General features: G+C 43.2%; 1 protein-coding gene across 2 annotated transcripts in view; it reads right to left on the bottom strand.

Annotated features, from left to right (window-relative positions):
* The window catches only part of HTT (huntingtin), a 206,597-nt gene that overhangs the window by 88,672 nt on the left and 98,948 nt on the right, over positions 1-18,977 (bottom strand). For both annotated transcript variants that reach the window (XM_063603488.1, XM_003812979.6), the window contains exons 23-28: positions 16,965-17,085; positions 14,633-14,709; positions 12,913-13,064; positions 11,654-11,856; positions 5,442-5,568; positions 2,636-2,763 (exon numbers count right to left, since the gene is read on the bottom strand). In XM_063603488.1, the coding sequence (XP_063459558.1) occupies positions 2,636-2,763; positions 5,442-5,568; positions 11,654-11,856; positions 12,913-13,064; positions 14,633-14,709; positions 16,965-17,085 (808 nt within the window). The remainder of the gene's footprint in view (positions 1-2,635; positions 2,764-5,441; positions 5,569-11,653; positions 11,857-12,912; positions 13,065-14,632; positions 14,710-16,964; positions 17,086-18,977) is intronic.

Below are 18,977 nucleotides of genomic sequence, written 5' to 3'. Positions count from 1 at the left end.
TGTTAAGATTCTAAAGCATTTCATGTAATTAAATTATACAGCAATTCTATTTTACAGACTCAGAGAATGGGTCAGGACCAAAGACATCATGCATAACAAGAAAGGTAAGGCGAGACTGACTAGGAAAATAAATATTGGTAAAACACTGCCTCAGAAAAGAAGGTGCTCAGTGAACATAAATCTAAGAACCCTTGTGAAAGAGAAGCTTTCTCTGGGCAAAGTCAGAAGCAGGCAAGAGACAGACACGGAAACTGGAAATGTAAGTGGATCTAAATACCATGACTACGCTAGTCAACCTGGGTGTGCCCTAAGGCCAGCCAAAGGAAAGAAAAATCCAGCAGTGACACCACTGAGGGTCCAAGGAACGAGGTGATGTGGTGATGTCATGTGAGATGAAGAGCCCAGGGAAGAAAGGGCTCTCCTCCAATGTGCACAGCAATCTGACCTCTCCTGGACAACAGGTAAGTGGGAGGGAAAAGAAGGCATGGAATTCTGGAAAGAGAAGTTCACCGTGGGAAGTTCTAGCTCTCAAAGAAGAGAAAAGAGGTCATGAGATGAGAATTAAGATGAAAAAGCTTCCAGGTCTTCAGAAGAGCTGCAAAAGTTCTGTGGAGACTCGAAACCAAAGCAAGAAACCAGGGAAGACAAAAGGAATCAGAGGAGAGCAGGAAGGGCCACACAAGAAATGGGGAGTGGAGACGCTGAGCAACTCAGCAGAAGGAACCAAGGAAACCAGAGGCAATACTCAAAGATCCAGCAAGACATGCCAGGCACTCCAAGCACACTTCAGCTGAGAAGCTGCGCAGCAGGAGCTGACCGCGGGGATGACAGAGCAAAGGAAACAGGAGTCCAAGATGCCAGGGAGGCCAGAATTACAGCAGAACATGCTGGAGTTCAGGGTATTCAGGAAGGAAAATAATAAACAGACAGCAAGCACTAGGAGCATAGAAAGGTGCCCTGAAATTCAAGATGATATGAGTTGAAAACAGGTGGAAAAGAAGTATCTTCTCTACGGCATTTTTCAACATGCCGTCTTCTACTTTGGGAGCTGACATGAGAACCATGCAGCTTAAAGAGACCCCAAACCTTGTAAAATATGAAGACTTTTATATCTTCCAAAATTATCAAACATCCTTCAGAAAAGAAGCCACATACATTTGATAAATGATTTTCAGGGAAAAAAAAAACCCATAAGAAGTAACTATTAGTAACAAAAACAGAGGAATACCTGAGGATTCATTTATCAAGAAATGTGCAAGAGCTATGTGAAATAATCTTTAAGTTTTTTTTTAAATCCATTAAATTTCATGTGCTTCTGAGGTAATTTAAAAAGTTCTGAACAAATAGGAAAGCATCCCACATTCTGGACAGGGTGACTTAACATCTGAGGTATAAGTTCTCCCTAAATTAATCTACAAGTAGAAGTTGATTCTATTGTTCACATCCCAAAATCAATAAAGAAGAATATCCAGAAAATTCTAAAGAACAACAGGGGAACTGATCCCCTCATAAATACCATGAAGCTACAATAATTAAGAAGTATACTTCTGGCCGGGTGCAGTTGCTCACACCTGTAATCCCAGCACTTTGGGAGGCCAAGGAGGGAGGATTACTTAAGCCAGGAGCTTGAGACCAGCTCAGGCAACTTAGGGAGACCCTGTCTCTACAAAAAATGTAAAAATTAGCTGGGTGTGGTGGCACATGCCCGTAGTCCCAGGTACTCAGGAGCTGAAGTGGGAGGATCACTTGAGCCCTGGAGGTTGAGACTGCAGGGAGGCATGGTTGCACCACTGCACTCCAACCTGGGGACAGAGCAAGACTCTGTCTAAAAAAGAAAAAAAAAAAAGGATGCTTCTAATAGATGAGCAGACAGATAGATTGATATAACAAAATAATAAATGAAACTACTGAAACTAGAGAACTATGAGAATGTAAGTAACTCAAGCCAGTTAGTGCAGAAAAATTCTTCTGTAAACATTATTGGGGACAACCAAAAACAAAAATTAAATTAGACGCATACTTCATATCTAACAAATTGCAGATGAACAGAAAATTTTAAAGTTAAAAAAAAAATGAACTAAAAAACTAAAACATCCCTAGACAGAAAGGCTGGCTCTTGGGGGTATCTGGTGAACAGTTCCTTACGCTGACATAAACTTTCCCTAGCTGATAACAAGTGGCTCACCATGCCCAGACTATTTGAAACACACGGTTTATGCCGAACACCTGCTTTTCTTCTGTGAGTCTGGAATTGTGGCTCATGTTAGGCAGAGGGTACCTGCAGGACCAGCACGTTGCTGTATTTTTGTGTGAGCCTCACGGGAGGGAAGGAAGCCTGTACACGGATCCCTCCAGACTCCACCAGGGCCACTTCCCCCTATAACCTGGCTGCACATCCTAGCTCTGTCACTGTAATCAATCTTAGCTGTGAGTACAAACAATATGAAAATCCAAAACATCTGTATGATAGAAGCTATCATAAACAAAGCTGAAAGACAAACAAACTTGAAAAAACTAAATGTAACTCATATCTCAAAGGGCTTATACATCCTACAAATCATAAGAAAAACATCAACTATCCATTAGACATAAGTATGTGTGCATATATATTTTTAAAAGATGCAGAGGCCCATACCTTGTAGTTAGCGTGTGTAGCTTTCAGGACATCATGCAGTTTGAGGTATGAAGGAAGATGATAGAAACTCCCCAGTGATGAGGATTTACTTGTTGTAACAGGACCTGAGGTATCAGATTGTCTAGAAGCTTTAAAAATATGCACACAAAAGATAAACTTTTAGATCAAAATAACTTGCCAAGTTTTAAAGAGATTACTGGAAATCATGATTTTTTTAAAGTATTCTAGTATGAAAATATTCAAATATTTCCTCTGACCTTTTGATTAACTAGAAGTAATGAGAAACTGACTAACAAACATAAGTAGAGCCTAAGTACTTTTTAAATAACAAAATAAGAAGAGCAGTGTGCACAGTTGTTTTGTTGTGGTTGCTTGTTTGCTTTGTGAGAAATCAGTTAGAGAATCATAGGAGCAGCTGATTCAAGGACCACTGGCCAATTCCAGAACCTCTCTGAGCCTAAGATCCCTTAGTGGCCAACAACTTCATGAGCACACCAAGTAATCAAACAGGGATGATGTAAAAATGTTTTAAAGACGGCAAAGGCACAAACATTATCATTAAACCGATACTAAATATTAAAGTGCCAAGCACTATACACAACTATTCTACTTCAGTTTGAAGACTTTTGACTTGGAGTCCTTAGTTTATTTAATTCATCAGAAAGATGATAGTAATATACTGATAATTTTACACTTGTAAAGGCTGAGGCTTTTCAACAGGTCAATCTTCCTCCTGTACTACAGTCAATCCTTAGAAAAGAGCATCTTTTAAAACGCTTGAGGCCGGGTGCAGTGGCTCACACCTGTAATCCCAGCACTTTGGCAGGCCAAGGCAGGCGGATCACTTGAGGTCAGGAGTTCGAGACCAGCCTGGCCAACATGGTGAAACTCCACTTCTACTAAAAATACAAAAATTAGCCAGGTGTGGTAGCATGTGCCTGTAATCCCAGCTACTCAGGAGGCTGAGGCAGGAGAATTGCTTGAACCTGGGAGGCGGAGGTTGCAGTGAGATGAGATCGTGCCATGGTACTCCAGCCTGGGTGAAGAAGACTCCATCTCAAAAAAAACCTTGAATGTGTTGCTCAAGGATACAAAATTTCATGTATAGACAGGAGGAATGAGTTCAAGAGATCTACTGTATAGCATGGTGACTGCAGTTAATAGCAATGTACCATAAGCAAGAAAATCACTGAAAGAGTAGATTTTAAGTGTTCTCACCACAAAACAATGATACGTGAGGTGATGCACAGGTTAATTAGCCATTCCACAATGCATATGTATTTCTTCTTTTTTTTTTTTTTTTTTGAGACGGAGTCTCGCTCTGTCGCCCAGGCTGGAGTGCAGTGGCATGAACTCAGCTCACTGCAACCTCCACCTGCCAGATTCAAGCAATTCTCCTGCCTCAGCCTCCCAAGTAGCTGGGACTACTGGCGCGCGCCACCATGCCCAGCTTTTTTTTTTTTTTTTTTTTTTTTTTTTTTTTTTGGTGGTATTTTTAGTAGAGACAGGATTTCACCATGCTGGCCAGTTTGGTCTTGAACTCCCGACCTCGTGATCCGCCCACCTCGGCCTCCCAAAGTGCTGGGATTACAGGTGTGAGCCACCACGCCTGGCCAATGTACACACATTTCAAACATCATGTTGTATATTATAGATACATACAATTTTGTCAATTAAAAATAAATAAATAGGCCGGGTGCAGTGACTCATGCCTGTAATCCCAGCACTTTGAGAGGCTGAGGTGGACGGATCACGAGGTCAGGAGATTAAGACCGTCCTGGCCAACAAGGGTTTCAACAAGTGAAACCCCGTCTCCACTAATAAAAAATACAAAAAATTAGCCAGGTGTGGTGGTGCACGCCTGTAGTCCCAGCTGCTCAGGAGGCTGAGGCAGGAGAATTGCTTGAACCCAGGAGGCAGAGCTTGCACTGAGCCGAGATCGCGCCACTGCACTCCAGCCTGGGTGACAGAGTGAGACTCTGTCTCAAAAAAATAAATAAATAAAATAAATAAATAAATAAATAGCCTTGATATAAATGCTATATACACAAAACAAATGGGAGAACCATCACTGGCCCCTGGGTGCCAAGAGACAGCGTGAGAATGGGTCTGGAGGGAGACTGTACAGACAGGTGGCCAGGCGTCCCAGATAGCAGAGGCAGCAGCAGTCACTTCATGCTTTGCCAGGCTCCTCTCCTGCCCCTGCCACTGCCCACCGAGAGCAGTATGGATGGGAATTCAATAAACTGCAGTCACACCTAAATCCTAGCCCCTTCTGTTCTGACCTTTTCATGGGTAAAAAAAGGTCCTCCAAACTTGTGAATGGTTTAAGCTCCTCCAACTCAGATGACTTTATCCCCACTTTCTCTCGCCTTTAGCTCTTCCAAATGTAAACATTCCATTTCCAATCAGAATTTTTGACCTATCAGAATCAGTTTTTTCACTCACTACATCTATTCCTAAGCATCTACACCACTTCCCTTACTGAAAATCAGGAGGCCTCTCCAGCCATCACCTGCAACCAGGGAAGCACAGGAGAGTGATGCTCCATGCTAGGGCTGGAAGCCTGGAGGCTATAGGGGCTGCATGCCAGCCGGTGGCACTTAGAGATGCTTCAGACCAAAAGGTGGTCTGTGTACATCAGTCATTAGTTTCTAATATCTTGAACCGCACCTGGAGAAACTTTCTCTCACTTTACTGATGTGTATTATATTTATTTCTCTAAAGCACCAAGTTACTTAAATCCTATGTTTCTACATGACAGATGCTGCACTCATGTCCCTCCCTTCCCCACGCTGTTTCCTACCTGCACTGGCCTCACTGCCTTTCTTGGGACTCAACGGTACAGATGCTTGTTCTCCTGGTTCTTTCTCCTTCCCCTTTCGTCGGATGGGACTTAGAGAAGGGGGGTTTGTTAGAGAAGGCAAGGCTGCCTAAAATAGAAAAACAAAAACAAAAAACAAAAAAACAAAAACATGTGATGGAAGTATAACAAAACTGAAAATTAGAATATTTGGTTTTACCATTTATTAAAAAGAGCTAACCCATGTCACTCATTTTGTTCTTGGACCCTGATATGTACAGTTCAGACACTGTACACATTTTATTTACTTTTACCCACACAATGATACATGGTAGGGACTGGCCCACAACTTCCTAACAGGTGCACAGAGAATGAGTTGAAGATGGAAGGAGCTCTCAGGGAGCCCCCAGGCCCATGCCCTCCAACAGCAAACAACCAGGGCATTCTATGTTGGCCATGACGCCATGACATGAAAGGGGTACAAAGCAGCATTTTTTTTTTCTTTTTTGAGACAGGGTCTCACTCGTCACCCAGGATGGGGTGCAATCATAGTTCATTGTAGCCTCAACCTCCTGGGCTCAAGCAATCCTCCCACCTCAGCCTCCAGAGTAGATGGGACCACAGGCACATGCCACATCACCCAGCTAATTTTTTAATTTCTTGAGGAGACAGGATCTCACACTATGATGCCCAGGCTGGTCTCGAACTCCAAGCTCCAGTGATCCTCCCATCTCAGCCTCCCAAAGTGCTGGAATTACAGGCATGAGCCACCGTGCCCAACCCAAAGCAGCATTTTAAACTCCTGTTTCTAAAAGAGGAAACAGGCTCAGAGATGAAGTAACTTATTCAAGGCCACAGCTGGTTACCAGCAAAGATAGAAGTCAACAAATCCAGATGTATTCATAAAGCCTCAACTATCTCCAATACACAACACATGAGAGCATACAGAACATCGAGACTCCCAATGCTCTAGGAGGCAGCCATCATGGAGCAGAGTGAAGGCAAGATGACTGACATGTGGAATTGAGGTCCTAGCTCTGCTACTTACTCACTCCCTGATCTTAGAAAAGTGCTTGTTATGGTTTCAATGTCTATAGACCCCCAAATTTATACACTGAAACTTAATTACCAGGGTGATGGTATTAGGAGGTGGGGCCTTTGGGAGGTGACTGGGTCATGAGGGCAGACCCCTCATGAATGAGATTAGCATCCATATATAAGAGGCCCCACAGAGCTTCCTCACCCCCTCACCACGTGGGCAAGGCGAAAGTCCTGGATCTTGGACTTCCCAACCTCCAGAAGTGTGAGAAGTAAATTCTGTTGTTGAAGCCACCCAGGCTATGGTATTTTGTTATGGCAACCCATGCTGACTAAGACAGTCACCTTAAACCATAATAGGATGAGTGGCTACAATCAGGTGCAGGGACTGGAAGGCATCAGGGAAGAAATGCAGACAGTAAATGAAAGGTTAGCCGGGCATGGTGGCTCACGCCTGTAATCCCAGCACTTTGGGAGGCCAAGGCAGGCAGATCATGAAGTCAGGAGATCGAGACCACCCTGGCTAACATGTTGAAACCCCATCTCTACTAAAAAAAAAAAAAAATTAGCCAGGCATGGTGACATGGGCCTGTAGTCCCAGCCACTCGGGAGGCTGAGGCAGGAGAATCGCTTGAACCCGGGAGGCAGAAGTTCCGTCACAATTAAAAAAAAAAAGAAAAACAGAGACGCTGCTACACTGAAAACCCTGCTTGGTAGAAGGCACCAGTCACAAGCTCACTGACTGTATGAGCCCATCCACAGTAATGTCCAGAAGACGTAGAGTCACAGAGACAGAAGGCAGGTTAGTGGCTGCCTGCAGCTGGAGGCATGGAGGTTTTGGGTAAAGAGTACAGAGTTCCTTTATGGGTTCTAAAACTGATTCTGGTGATGGCTGTACAACTCTGTGGGCATACTAAAGAGAATGAATTATATACTTTAAATGGGTGAATTATATGAATTATCTCAAGAATGCTGTTTCCTGGCTGGGAGCGGTAGCTCACGCCTGTAATCCCACCACTTTGGGAGGCCGAGGCGGGCTAATCACGAGGTCACAAGTTCGAGACCAGCCTGGCCAACATGGTGAAACCCCGTCTCTACTAAAAATACAAAAAGTTAGCTGGGTGTGGTGGCAGGCGCCTGTAATCCCAACTACTCGGGAGGCTGAGGCAGGAGAATCACTTGAACCTGGGAGGCAGAAGTTGCGGTGAGCTGAGATCGCACCAATACACTCCAGCCTGGGCAACAGGGGAGACTCTTTCTCAAAAAAAAAAAAAATCAAAAAATTAGCTGGGCATGGTGGGTATGCCTGTAGTCCCAACTACTGAGGAGGCTGAGGCAGAAGGATCACTTGAGCCTGGGAGATCGAGGCCGCAGTGAGCTATGATCATGACACTGCACTCCAAGCTGGGCAACAGAATGACACCCTATCTCAAAAAAATTAAATTAAATTTTTTAAAAAATGCTGTTTCCAAAACAAAAGGCTAGTGCAGTAATCCAAATGAGATAGTATATCAGTCTGGACCAGAAGTGGCAGAGAATATAAAGTATGCATATGTACATGTATTATGTGTCCATGTACAGGTGCATGCATATGTGCAGAGGTCCCCAAACTTTTTGGCACCAGGGACCAGTTCTGTGGAAGACAATTTTTCCACAAACCAGCGTTGGCGGGGGATGGTTTCGGGATGAAACTGTTCCACCTCAAATCATCATCAGGCATTAGATTCTCATAAGGAGCATGCAACCTAGATCCCTCAAATGTGCAGTTCACAATAGGGTTCATGCTCTGATATGGTTTGGCTCTGTGTCCCCACCCAAATCTCATGTTGAATTGTAATCTCCAGTGTCGGAGGTGGGGCCTGGTGGGAGGTGATTGGATCATGGGGGTAGTTTCTAATGGTTGAGCACCATCCCCCTGGTGCTCCTTTGTGTAGCAACTCCCCCTACAGGCACTCTCCTTTCTCCCTCCTCTCTCCCTCTCAATCTTTCTTTTTCTCTCTCTCTCTGTCTCTCTCTCTCTCTCTCTCCCTCCTTCTCTCTCTTTCCTGCGGGCCATGTGAAGATGTGCCTACTTCCCCTTCACCTTCTGCCATGACTGCAAGTTTCCTGAGGCCTTCCCAGAAACAGAAGCCTGTACAGCCTGCAGAACTGTGAGCCAATTAAACCTCTTTTCTTTATATGTCTCAGGTATGTCTTTACAGAAGTGTGAGAACGAACTCATACACAGTCCTATGAGAATCTAATGCCACCACTGGCCTGAGAGGAGATAGAGCTCAGGTGGTAATGCTTGCTCACCTCTTCCTGTGCAGCCTGGTTTTTTTTTTTTGTTTTTTGTTTTTTTTTTTTGAGACAGAGTCTCGCTCTGTCGCCCAGGCTGGAGTGCAATGGCACAATCTCGGCTCACTGCAAGCTCTGCCTCCCAGGTTCACGCCGTTCTCCTGCATCAGCCTCCCAGAGGTAGCTGGGACTACAGGCGCCCGCCACCACACCCGGCTAATTTTTTTTGTATTTTTAGTAGAGACAGGGTTTCACCGTGTGAGCCGGAATGGTCTCGATCTCCTGACCTTGTGATGCACTGGCCTCAGCCTCCCAAAGTTCTGGAATTACAGGCGTGAGCCACCACGCGCGGCCTGCAGTCCGGTTTTTAACAGAGGTTGGGGACCCCTGCATATGTGCATGTATATGTGCATGTACATGTATGAGAATACAAATGTACACACTTTCTTCTCGCAAAATATTTAGTAGGGGAAACAAAAGACTTGGTGAGTGGAAATGAAGAGTTGTGGTGACCTGTTTCTAGCTTCATAAGACACAAAGTGGGGTAAATGGGGCAGGGGCAGATGTGGGGAGGAGGACAGAAAGCTGAGCTCATCACACCGTGTCTGACATATCCACAAATCAGCTATATATAAGTGTCACGGGGCAGCTGGCTACACTGAACTGCAGCTCCAGAGACAGGTCCTCTGAGGTCCCTCATCTAGACACTGAAGACAGGAGAACAGCCCCGACTCTCAGGCTGCCCTGCCCAATACTGGAGCCACTACCCACATAGGGTTATTTAAATTTAAATTTAATGAAAATTAAACCGAATCAGGGGTTCAGTTCTTCAGTCACACTAGCTGCATTTCAAGGGCTCAACAGCTATATGTGTTTAGTGGCTACTGTCTTGGCTGGCATAGCTATGGAGCACTGCCATGGTTATAGAAAATTCTGCCACTATCTAGAACAGCACTGGCCCAGAGACTACAAAGAGAGAAGACGGCCTAGGACAGAGCCTAGAAAGCATGTGCTGGTGGGCAGGAAGGACTGAACCCAGTGACTGGGGAGTGGCAAGTGGGTAAGGGAACACCCAGGAGGGCCTCTGAAAGCCAACTGAAGAGGACACTCAAGATGGGGGTAGCAGCCTGCAGGATACAAAGAGGGAAAGGCAGGCAGGACCAGAGCAGTGCCCAGAGATGTAAAGACATGATCTGGGCGGGAAACGCTGCTATGGAGTGTGGCAACAGAAACCACCAGCAGGGGTTAAGGAAGGATGGCTGAAGTAGTAGACAGGGTCCAGGCCAAGAGAGCCACAGAAGCCTTGCAAACAAGGTCCACCTCAGAGCAGTGGGAAGCTCTGTGGGCTGAGGCTGGGACTCTCCAGAGATGTTTGCAGAGAAGGGAGAAGACTGATGGCAGCTAAAGGAGAATGGGAAGTTAGTGGGGAGATTTTTAAAGGTAGAAGACAAGGCAAAGAGAGAGTAATCAGATATAAACAGTAAGTGAACTGGTCTATCTTAGGCTGGGCGTGGTGGCTCATGCCCGTAATCCCAACACTTTGGGAGGCCGAAGCGGATAGATCACTTCAGGTCAGGAGTTTCAGACCAACCTGACCAACATGGTGAAACCCCGTCTCTACTAAAACTACAAAAAAATTAGCTGGGCGTGGTGGTGCATGCCTGTAATCCCAGCTGTAATCTGCCTCGAGAGGCTGAGGCAGAAGAATCGTTTGAACCCAGGAGGTAGAAGTTGCAGTGAGCTGAGATCACACCATTGCACTCCAGCCCAGGCAACAAGAATGAAACTCTGTCTCAAAAAAAAAAAAAAAAAAGTATGTGAACTGGTCTATCTTAAATCCATTGTACAAATAGTTAACATTTGTTTTGAAGTTGATTTTATTGCTTCACAGAAAAGCAAAACTGTCCCTGAGATTGGCAGAACATTCTACAACCATGGAAATGCTCCATAACTATGCTAGCCAGGACAGTAGCCATTAACCAAGATTTAAGGAGACAGCAATGAGGTACTTAGCCAGGAACATCAATTCTGAGCTTTCTTGGCTAATGCTGGAAACCTAAAACTAAAGCTAGGTATTTCCCTCTTAGGGATAACAGTGACTGATGACACTAAAAGAGCTATAAAACACATGGTCACATTTTTTTCTTCTTTTGGAAAGAGTCTGACTCTGTCACCCAGGCTGGAGTGCAGCGGCACAATCAAGGCTTACTGCAAACTCCGCCTCCCAGGTTCAAGCAACTCTCTTGCCTCAGCCTCCCAAGTAGCTGGGATTACAGGCACGCACCACCATGCCCATCTAATTTTTTTTTTGAGACGGAGTCTCGCTCTGTCACCCAGGCTGGAGTGCAGTGGCACGATCTCAGCTCACTGCAAGCTCCGCCTCCTGGATTCACGCCATTCTCCTGCCTCAGCCTCCCGAGCAGCTGGGACTACAGGCGCCCGCCACCACGCTCAGATAATTTTTTTGTATTTTTAGTAGAGACGGGGTTTCACTGTGTTAGCCAGGATGGTCTTGATCTCCTGACCTCATGATCCGCCCGCCTCAGCCTCCCAAAGTGCTGGGATTACAGGCTTGAGCCACCACACCCGGCCCAACCCATCTAATTTTTTGTATTTTTAGTAGAGAGGGGGTTTCGTGATGTTGCCCAGGCTGGTCTCGAACTCTTGACCTCAAGTGATCCACCTGCCTCAGTCTCCCAAAGTGCTGGAATAACAGGCACAAGCCACTGCACCCATCCACATGGTCACATTTTGATGTTAAATTTAGTGTCACAATCTGAGCGATTTTGTTCATTTAAAGCAAAAAGAGAATAAAGAAGGGACAGATTACTAAACAAAGGTAGTCTGGAAACCCACAGTCATTAAGGCTGTATGAATCCAGCACCCAAGTGGGACATTACCTTTATTGCGGGTCCAGGAGCCACGTCATCCAGGACGTGGGCACAAATGTTAATCACCTTCAGCAGGTGAGAGAAGAGCTGCTCCACCATGGGCACCAGGGCCCGGTCCCCCAGGGCTGGCCAGACCTCCTCTTGCTTGGTGGCTGCTGGGTTGGCTTCTTCTTCAGAGGCCCATGAACTTCTCAGAGATTTGGGAGCACTGGCTGTGATATGGGCATAGACATTACCTCTCCACCCCAACAGCATGGGAAGGACAAATGGCTTGGGGAACTGAAGTCATTTAAGACCCTATGTTAAGAGTTGGCCAGACATCTGTGCCTGATATTCAACTGAGAAGCCAAACTCAAACTGAAACTGATGTTTCCCGCACAAATCTGTATTCCCAATTTCCATGACTGTCACCACCACACACCTGCCCAGGATGTGAAGTCATCCCGGGTTTCTTTGTCTTCACAACCGAAGTTCAGTTGGTGAACCAGGCCTGGCAATTCTGCCTCCTTCATTCTCTTACAATCAGTGTCTTCCCTGCAGTCCCAAAGCCATTATCTTGCCTCAGCATCAACATTAATCTCCTGAGTCTCCCTACCTTCTCCTCCAGCCCATGTTCAAGTTGGCTGAATGATCTTATTAAAATACTCATCTTTTAGTCCCTTTCACGAAACTCTCCTATAGCCCCCTGAAGCAAATAGCACAGGCCCCAATTCTTTCATGGAGATTGGCAACTTCTCCCAAAATCAATTTCAATGGACTCTGTCTTCCTTGCTGGCCACATCCTCCATTATCATCGCCAAGGTGCTACACCCTCTCCGTGTTGTGCCCTTTCCTACCAGCCCATAAATCTGCCCAAGGAGAGTGATCAGGGCCACTCTGTGTGACCACTGCACTTTTGTTTACGTGTATCCCTCTCTAATCTAAAACCAACTTGAGAATGAAGTCCATACATTATACTTTCTTATCATCCCAGTGCCCGAGGGAGTACTGGCATATGGTGCCCACTAAAATGAAATTCAAAATGAGTTTACTTGTAGTTAACTGAGGGGCTATATTGGGAAGAGGCTACTTTAAAATACTCAGCACAGAACAGCTGCCAACTGCACGTGTTTATGCATATAGGTAACATCTGAAATTTGACTAAAGGGACAAGCCATCACTGGCAATGAGCTTATAGTATTTTCCCCTCATATGCTCACCACCCCCATTCCCCCTAAGGAAATCAAAATCCAAGTCCTGGAGTCCCTGTTTCAACTCAGTACCAGTACCTGCAAGCAAGTTTCCGGCCAAAATCAAAGCATCTTGATGGGCTGAGAGATCCAATGGGAACCAAGCTGACGAGAGCAGGGTCAGAATCATTGTGGCCATCCCAACAGTACAGCTCTTCCTAGACTCATCTGAGGCACTCAGTGGAGGCACTCTGGAAGCAGACATTTGCAAAGTCAAATTATAGACAATTTTCAAGCACACAACAGTCTTCCTTTCTCTTGCAATTCCAAGAGGAAGGCATGTCACAATACATTTTATACCAGCTCAGAAATTGTTTTATTTTTAATCAACTAACATCTTTTCCATAAATCAAAGCTCCATAAAAATCATTTGAGAAATGAAATCAGGTAGTAGATCTGAATGAAAGTATTGGGGCCTAAGTGTCCAATGAAGGAATGCTTTCACTAGGGCAGATGACAATGGTTCTGCTGAACTGGAGATGAGACAGCTACCCAGACATTTGGGCATGTTAATGCCATTGAGTAAACAGGCACAAAATAAAAGAGAATTGGCTGGGGTGAGCTCTTTATTACTATGGAAAAATAGTGTACTTGATACACAATGGGGAAGGTCTGACGTGGTTAGTTTTCCTGATATTATTATGTTGGTTCCCCAATGGTATCCTTTAACACCCCATATCTTGTAGTAAAAGTTATTGAAAGACAAATTGCAACCTCAAATAAGCAGGACTACCCAGGGCTCAATCCCCTAGAAAAGACAGTATAAGTCAAACTACCAAGCATTGAACCCCAACCACCTGAGGTGCTGACTGAGGATTAAGAGAACATAGAATGGATATGGAGAATAGAACTCATAAATATCAACCCCTTGTGAACAGATGCAGAAACGAGGATTATGGTGTCTACCCATATTTTCTTTTTTATTTTATCATTTAAATCTATCTATATTTTAAATTGTAAAAAGTATTAGAACTGTATGTTTACTTGAACGAATTTTTAACTTTCTTTAAATTAATACATTTTACTCCAATGCCAAAGTTGCCCAGAAGTGAAGTCTAGTGCCAGACCTATGACTAGAAACCGTAGCTGCTCAGTCTGTATGTGAGGAAGGTGGGAAAGCAATCATTCTAGAGCAGATAATGTAATCCACTTCAAGCAAATGTCAGTTGGTCATTCGCTGACACACACAAGAAATCTGCAGGTTTACTTCTCAAATGTGATGTGAGTCACCAAAATCATTCTCAGTAATTGATACACAAAATGAAAGCCTATTCCTGAATGCTGCAGAAGACTTGAAATTATTTCCCAGATGCTAGTAGGGCCATCTACTGGAGGAAAATCATTTTTAAATAAAAGCTGTTAATATAAGAACAGTAGTTCCTAAATCATCACCATTTCGTATGCTAGGTCACAATTAAGTGAAAAAAGGTTCCTAAACTTCTAATTCACAGCAAATAATTCTGGAAAGAATCAAGCTAATGAGAAAAGCCTTTTGCCAGCATATGAAAATTCCCTTAAATGAACTTGAAGATCACACCCTGAAATTCCCAAAAATGCCTAAGAACATTTGGCATTCATTTCCCACAGCTCCTGTCACTAGTCTCACACAACTAATATAGCAGAAACAAGTATTCCATCAGATATTTTTCCAAAAAGCCAAATTGATAAAAGACTTAGAAAGAAAAAGGGCATCCTAATAACTACGTTTATGTCATACTGTTGTAGACAACTATTAATATATACTGAGGAAAATACATACCCACAGTGCCAACCTAAACTCCAAATGCAAACTGGGAAGGCAGTGGAAAGAAGACACAAAGCTTCACAGCATCCAAACTGAGAAGAAAGAAACAATAAAATCACACCCAAACACCCAAAGGTTTATTGAATTATATCTCATTTTACCCTTTATAAAAAGTACAAACAATGAGAAGAAAACTGAGATCTGTGTATGATAACCACAGGATATCTGTCCCAGCATGGTACAACTTCCTACTTTAGACAACTCAAACACATGTTATCAGAATGGCAATGATATCCCAATGAAGAGAGGCTCCTGTGCTGCCCACACCCTGGAATGCTCTCCCACACTTCCACCTCTCAACTGCCCCTGCACATCCTTAGGAGCTGAGCTCCAGCTTATCACATCGCCTCCCTGAACAGCCTGCAGAAACCCTAAGGGCAGGAATCCTGTTTTTACATCCCAAGCCTACAACAGTGCCTGACACATGTCGGCCACAATAAAAATAAATAAGCAAAGTTTACGATATTTTGAACAAATCAAGGGAAGACCATACTGCAGACAGCCCAAACAATATTTAGTCTTCTATAACATGCAAGTATTTCTTTTGTCAAATAAAATAAAAAGGTCTGGCTGGGCGCAGTGCCTCACGCCTGTAATCCCAGCACTTTGGGAGGCCGAGGCAGGTGGATCACGAGGTCAGGAGTTCGAGACCAGCCTGACCAACCTGGTGAAACCCTACCTCTACTAAAAATACAAAAATTAGCCAGGTGTGGTGCCGCACGCCTGTAATTCCAGCCACTCAGGAGGCTGGGGCCAGAGAATCATTTGAACCCAGGAAGCGGAGGCTGCAGTGAGCCAAGATCATGCCACTGTGCTCTAGCCTGGGCAACAGAGTGAGATTCCATCTCAAAAAATAAAAATAAAAAGGTTTAACCTGGTCACCAGCAAATTAACATTACTTTTGTATATTATTTTTTTCTGATAACAAAAATTATACTTGCTCATTTTAGAAAATTTGAGAATATCTGAAAAATATAAAGAAGAAAAAAATCATCCACAATCCCAAAATTTATCTTGGTGATTATCTGCCAATGTGAGAAATGTATATATGTAAATATTATTTTTCTTAACTGAAATCCGACTATACCCCCACCAGGTTTGTATTCTGCCTTTTTTCACTCAATATTACAATCCAGATTATACATCTCCATATTGTTAAAAATTCTCCAAAGCATCACACTATATACTAGCATATGTACATAATTTAATTATTCTTGGATTCTTGGATATTATGGTTCTTTTCTAATGTCAGCAACATAAATTCTTATTATAAAAATGTAAGGCCAGGCATGGTGGCTCACACCTGTAATCCCAGCACTTTGGGGGACCGAGGAGGGCGGATCACCTGAGGTTGGGAGTTTGAGACCAGCCTGACCAACATGGAGAAACCCTGTCTCTACTAAAAATACAAAATTAGCCGGGCATGGTGGCGCATGCCTGTAATCCCAGCTACTCGGGAGGCTGAGGCAGGAGAATTACTTGAACCCGGGAGGTGGAGGTTGTGGTGAGCTCAGATCATGCTATTGCACTCCAGCCTGGGCAACAAGAGCAAAACTCTGTCTCAAAAAATAAAAAATAAAAAAAATTAAAATAAAAATGTAAAAATGTAAATTATAAATATTTTTCCCTTAGTATATATTACCAGGTCACTGAGTTAATTATAATCTAGACATTTTAAACTTCTGATACATTACCAATGCAGGTGACAGTAGTTTACTTTTTTCTTTTTTTTTTTTGAGACAGAGTCTCGCTCTATTGCACAGGCTGGAGTGCAGTGGCTTGACCTCAGCTCACTGCAACCTCTACCTCCCAGGTTCAAGCGATTCTCCTGCCTCAGCCTCCTGAGTAGCTGGGATTACAGGCGCCCACCACCACGCCCAGCTAATTTTTGTATTTTTAGTACAGATGGGGTTTCACCACGTTGGCCAGGCTGGTATCCGACTCCTGACCTCAAGTGAGCCCCCAAACTTGGCCTCCCAAAGTGCTGGGATTACAGGCATGAGCCCCCACGCCTGGCTTATTTTAATTTTTATGTCTTCCTAAATTGGCTGAATTTTTTTATTTTGGGCGTGTATTACTTTAATAATCAGAAAAAAAAATAGTCATTTACATTCCTGGAGTAAGCTAAGATTCTTTTCACAGAAGCACAATTTCTTAGCAAGCCCCATGGATAAGTAAGAGCTCTAATACAAGCACCTCACCATAAGATGACCATACAACTAACTGGCCATACAAGCTACCAAAAATTATTATAATTTCATTAAGACCAATCAAGAAAGAGACTTACTGTGAGTGCTCTGGTGGTTGATGTGATTAGTTCATGAGAAACTGCTGCAATAACTCTTGAAAGGTTATTTTCCATAGTGACATCTGTTATGCTTGGTAGTAGGTTATAGCCTCTATATATTCTAATAAGAAAAATATAGAGACTTAAAATACACTATTAAAACATACATTTTTAAAGATCAAATGGCATTTAAAAGTTTAAGATTAAAGATTAAAAAAAGTTAAGCAGTCTCAACTTTTAAGTGAAACAGGGGCTGAAAATAAATTTTGATCATTATTCCATAACAATGGCTGAATTTATTCCCTCCCTTCCTCCCAGTCTGCCCCGAACACTTTTGCTGCAGCCATACTCCCCTTACAGCGTTGCCTACTATCTCTTTAAGTTGAAATAAATGCTTCATGAAGTTATTCCTGCTTCCAAGAAAAAAGAAATTCCTTTCTCCACTTCTGATCTCCCACGGCACTTTTTTGCATTCCCTTCATGGCACATGTCAATTTCTATCCCCCATTATAGTTATATACAAACTCTAATTCCTTTAGAACACATGGAAAAAAGGCAAAAAATACAATAAATTATAATACCCCAGTGGTCTGAATAAAGCCAATCTGATTTTGTATCCCTCACAGTGTCTTGTCCACAGAGACACTCAACAAAACTAAGGGGATTATGATTTTAAGTTAACACATGAATGCTAACAGAATAGGCAGCTAAGCAGCACACTCTGCTGCACAATTGGTCATTGTATCTATCACGCAAGACCCAATTAACCACAGCTGAATTGTCAAGAGGCCTGCTGAAGTTTGGAACTGGGAAACTTTTCCAAGTAGTAGTTAGTAACCAATTTTAATGATATCTCAGTTGGCTTCTATTAATAAATATTCATCTTCTGAAATGACATTAAGAAGCAACAATTTATTCTAAGCTTATCAAATTCCTGATAATCAAATACTCTTTCACTGCTTCTACTTATCTTAAAGGAGTATCTATCCTGAATCTTTTCAAAGAGAGAAAATGCCAGTTCTGAGTTTAAACAAAGGAAATTATCTGAAGGGGAAATATTAAGGTGGCCAAAAAAATGTTTCCATGTTTTTTTTTTTTGTTTTTGTGTGTGTGTGTGTTTTTTGAGACAGAGTCTCACTCTGTAGCCCAAGCTGGGAGTGCAATGGCACAATCTTGGCTCACTGCAACCTCTGCCTCCAGGGCTCAAGTGATTCTCATCCCTCAGCCTCCCGAGTAGCTGGGATTACAGGTGCCCGCCACCACGCCCGGCTAATTTTTTGTATTTGAGTAGAGGTGGGTTTTGCCATGTTGCCCAGGGTGGTCTTGAACCCCTGAGCTCAAGCGACCTGCCCGCCTGGGTCTCCCAAAGTGTTAGGATTACAGGCGTGAGCCACCGCACCCAGCCTTCCATGTGTTTTTTAAAGCAGTCTTTACATGAAAAAAGATGTTATTTATTCAGGAATTATGACTTTGATATTTGATAAGCTGAGTTCCTAATTCAGAAAAAAAGCATCAAGTGATCATTTAAGCTTAGAAGTCATTTAGTCCAAGTTTTGTAAAACACTGTTACTCAGCAGAAAAAGAGTATCATATAAAGCCAATTTTTAAAATAACATTTAAAAGACAAAATTAAAAAGCACAAGTCTTATCACTTCTGCAATATTCTCTGCAAGCTAGAATTCTGAAGATTATAGCTTCATTAAAGCACTCTGTCCCACTCACCTAAGAATCAGATAAGAATGGGATATATGTGGCCATCTGACATGATATTCAAAAGCTCCACAACAAATGTGAATGATAATCTTGCAAATCACTGAACTAGTGGATAACCCTAAATAACACTGACTTTAATAGCCCGCTCACCAAAAAATCAACAGGCGTGATAGAATACAAACCTCTTTAAAGGTAACACAACTAAAGTGAAAATGTGTTAACAGATAATACGTAAGTGTCACAAACAAAAATACAACTGTCAGCACATGGAATGTAATAAACTATTAAGAGATTTACAAT

Source organism: Pan paniscus, chromosome 3 (assembly GCF_029289425.2).
Source record: "Pan paniscus chromosome 3, NHGRI_mPanPan1-v2.0_pri, whole genome shotgun sequence".
In the NCBI taxonomy this organism is placed as follows: Eukaryota; Metazoa; Chordata; class Mammalia; order Primates; family Hominidae; genus Pan; species Pan paniscus.
Note: the sequence above shows the minus strand (reverse complement) of the source record. Positions and strands in the feature narration are given on the sequence as shown.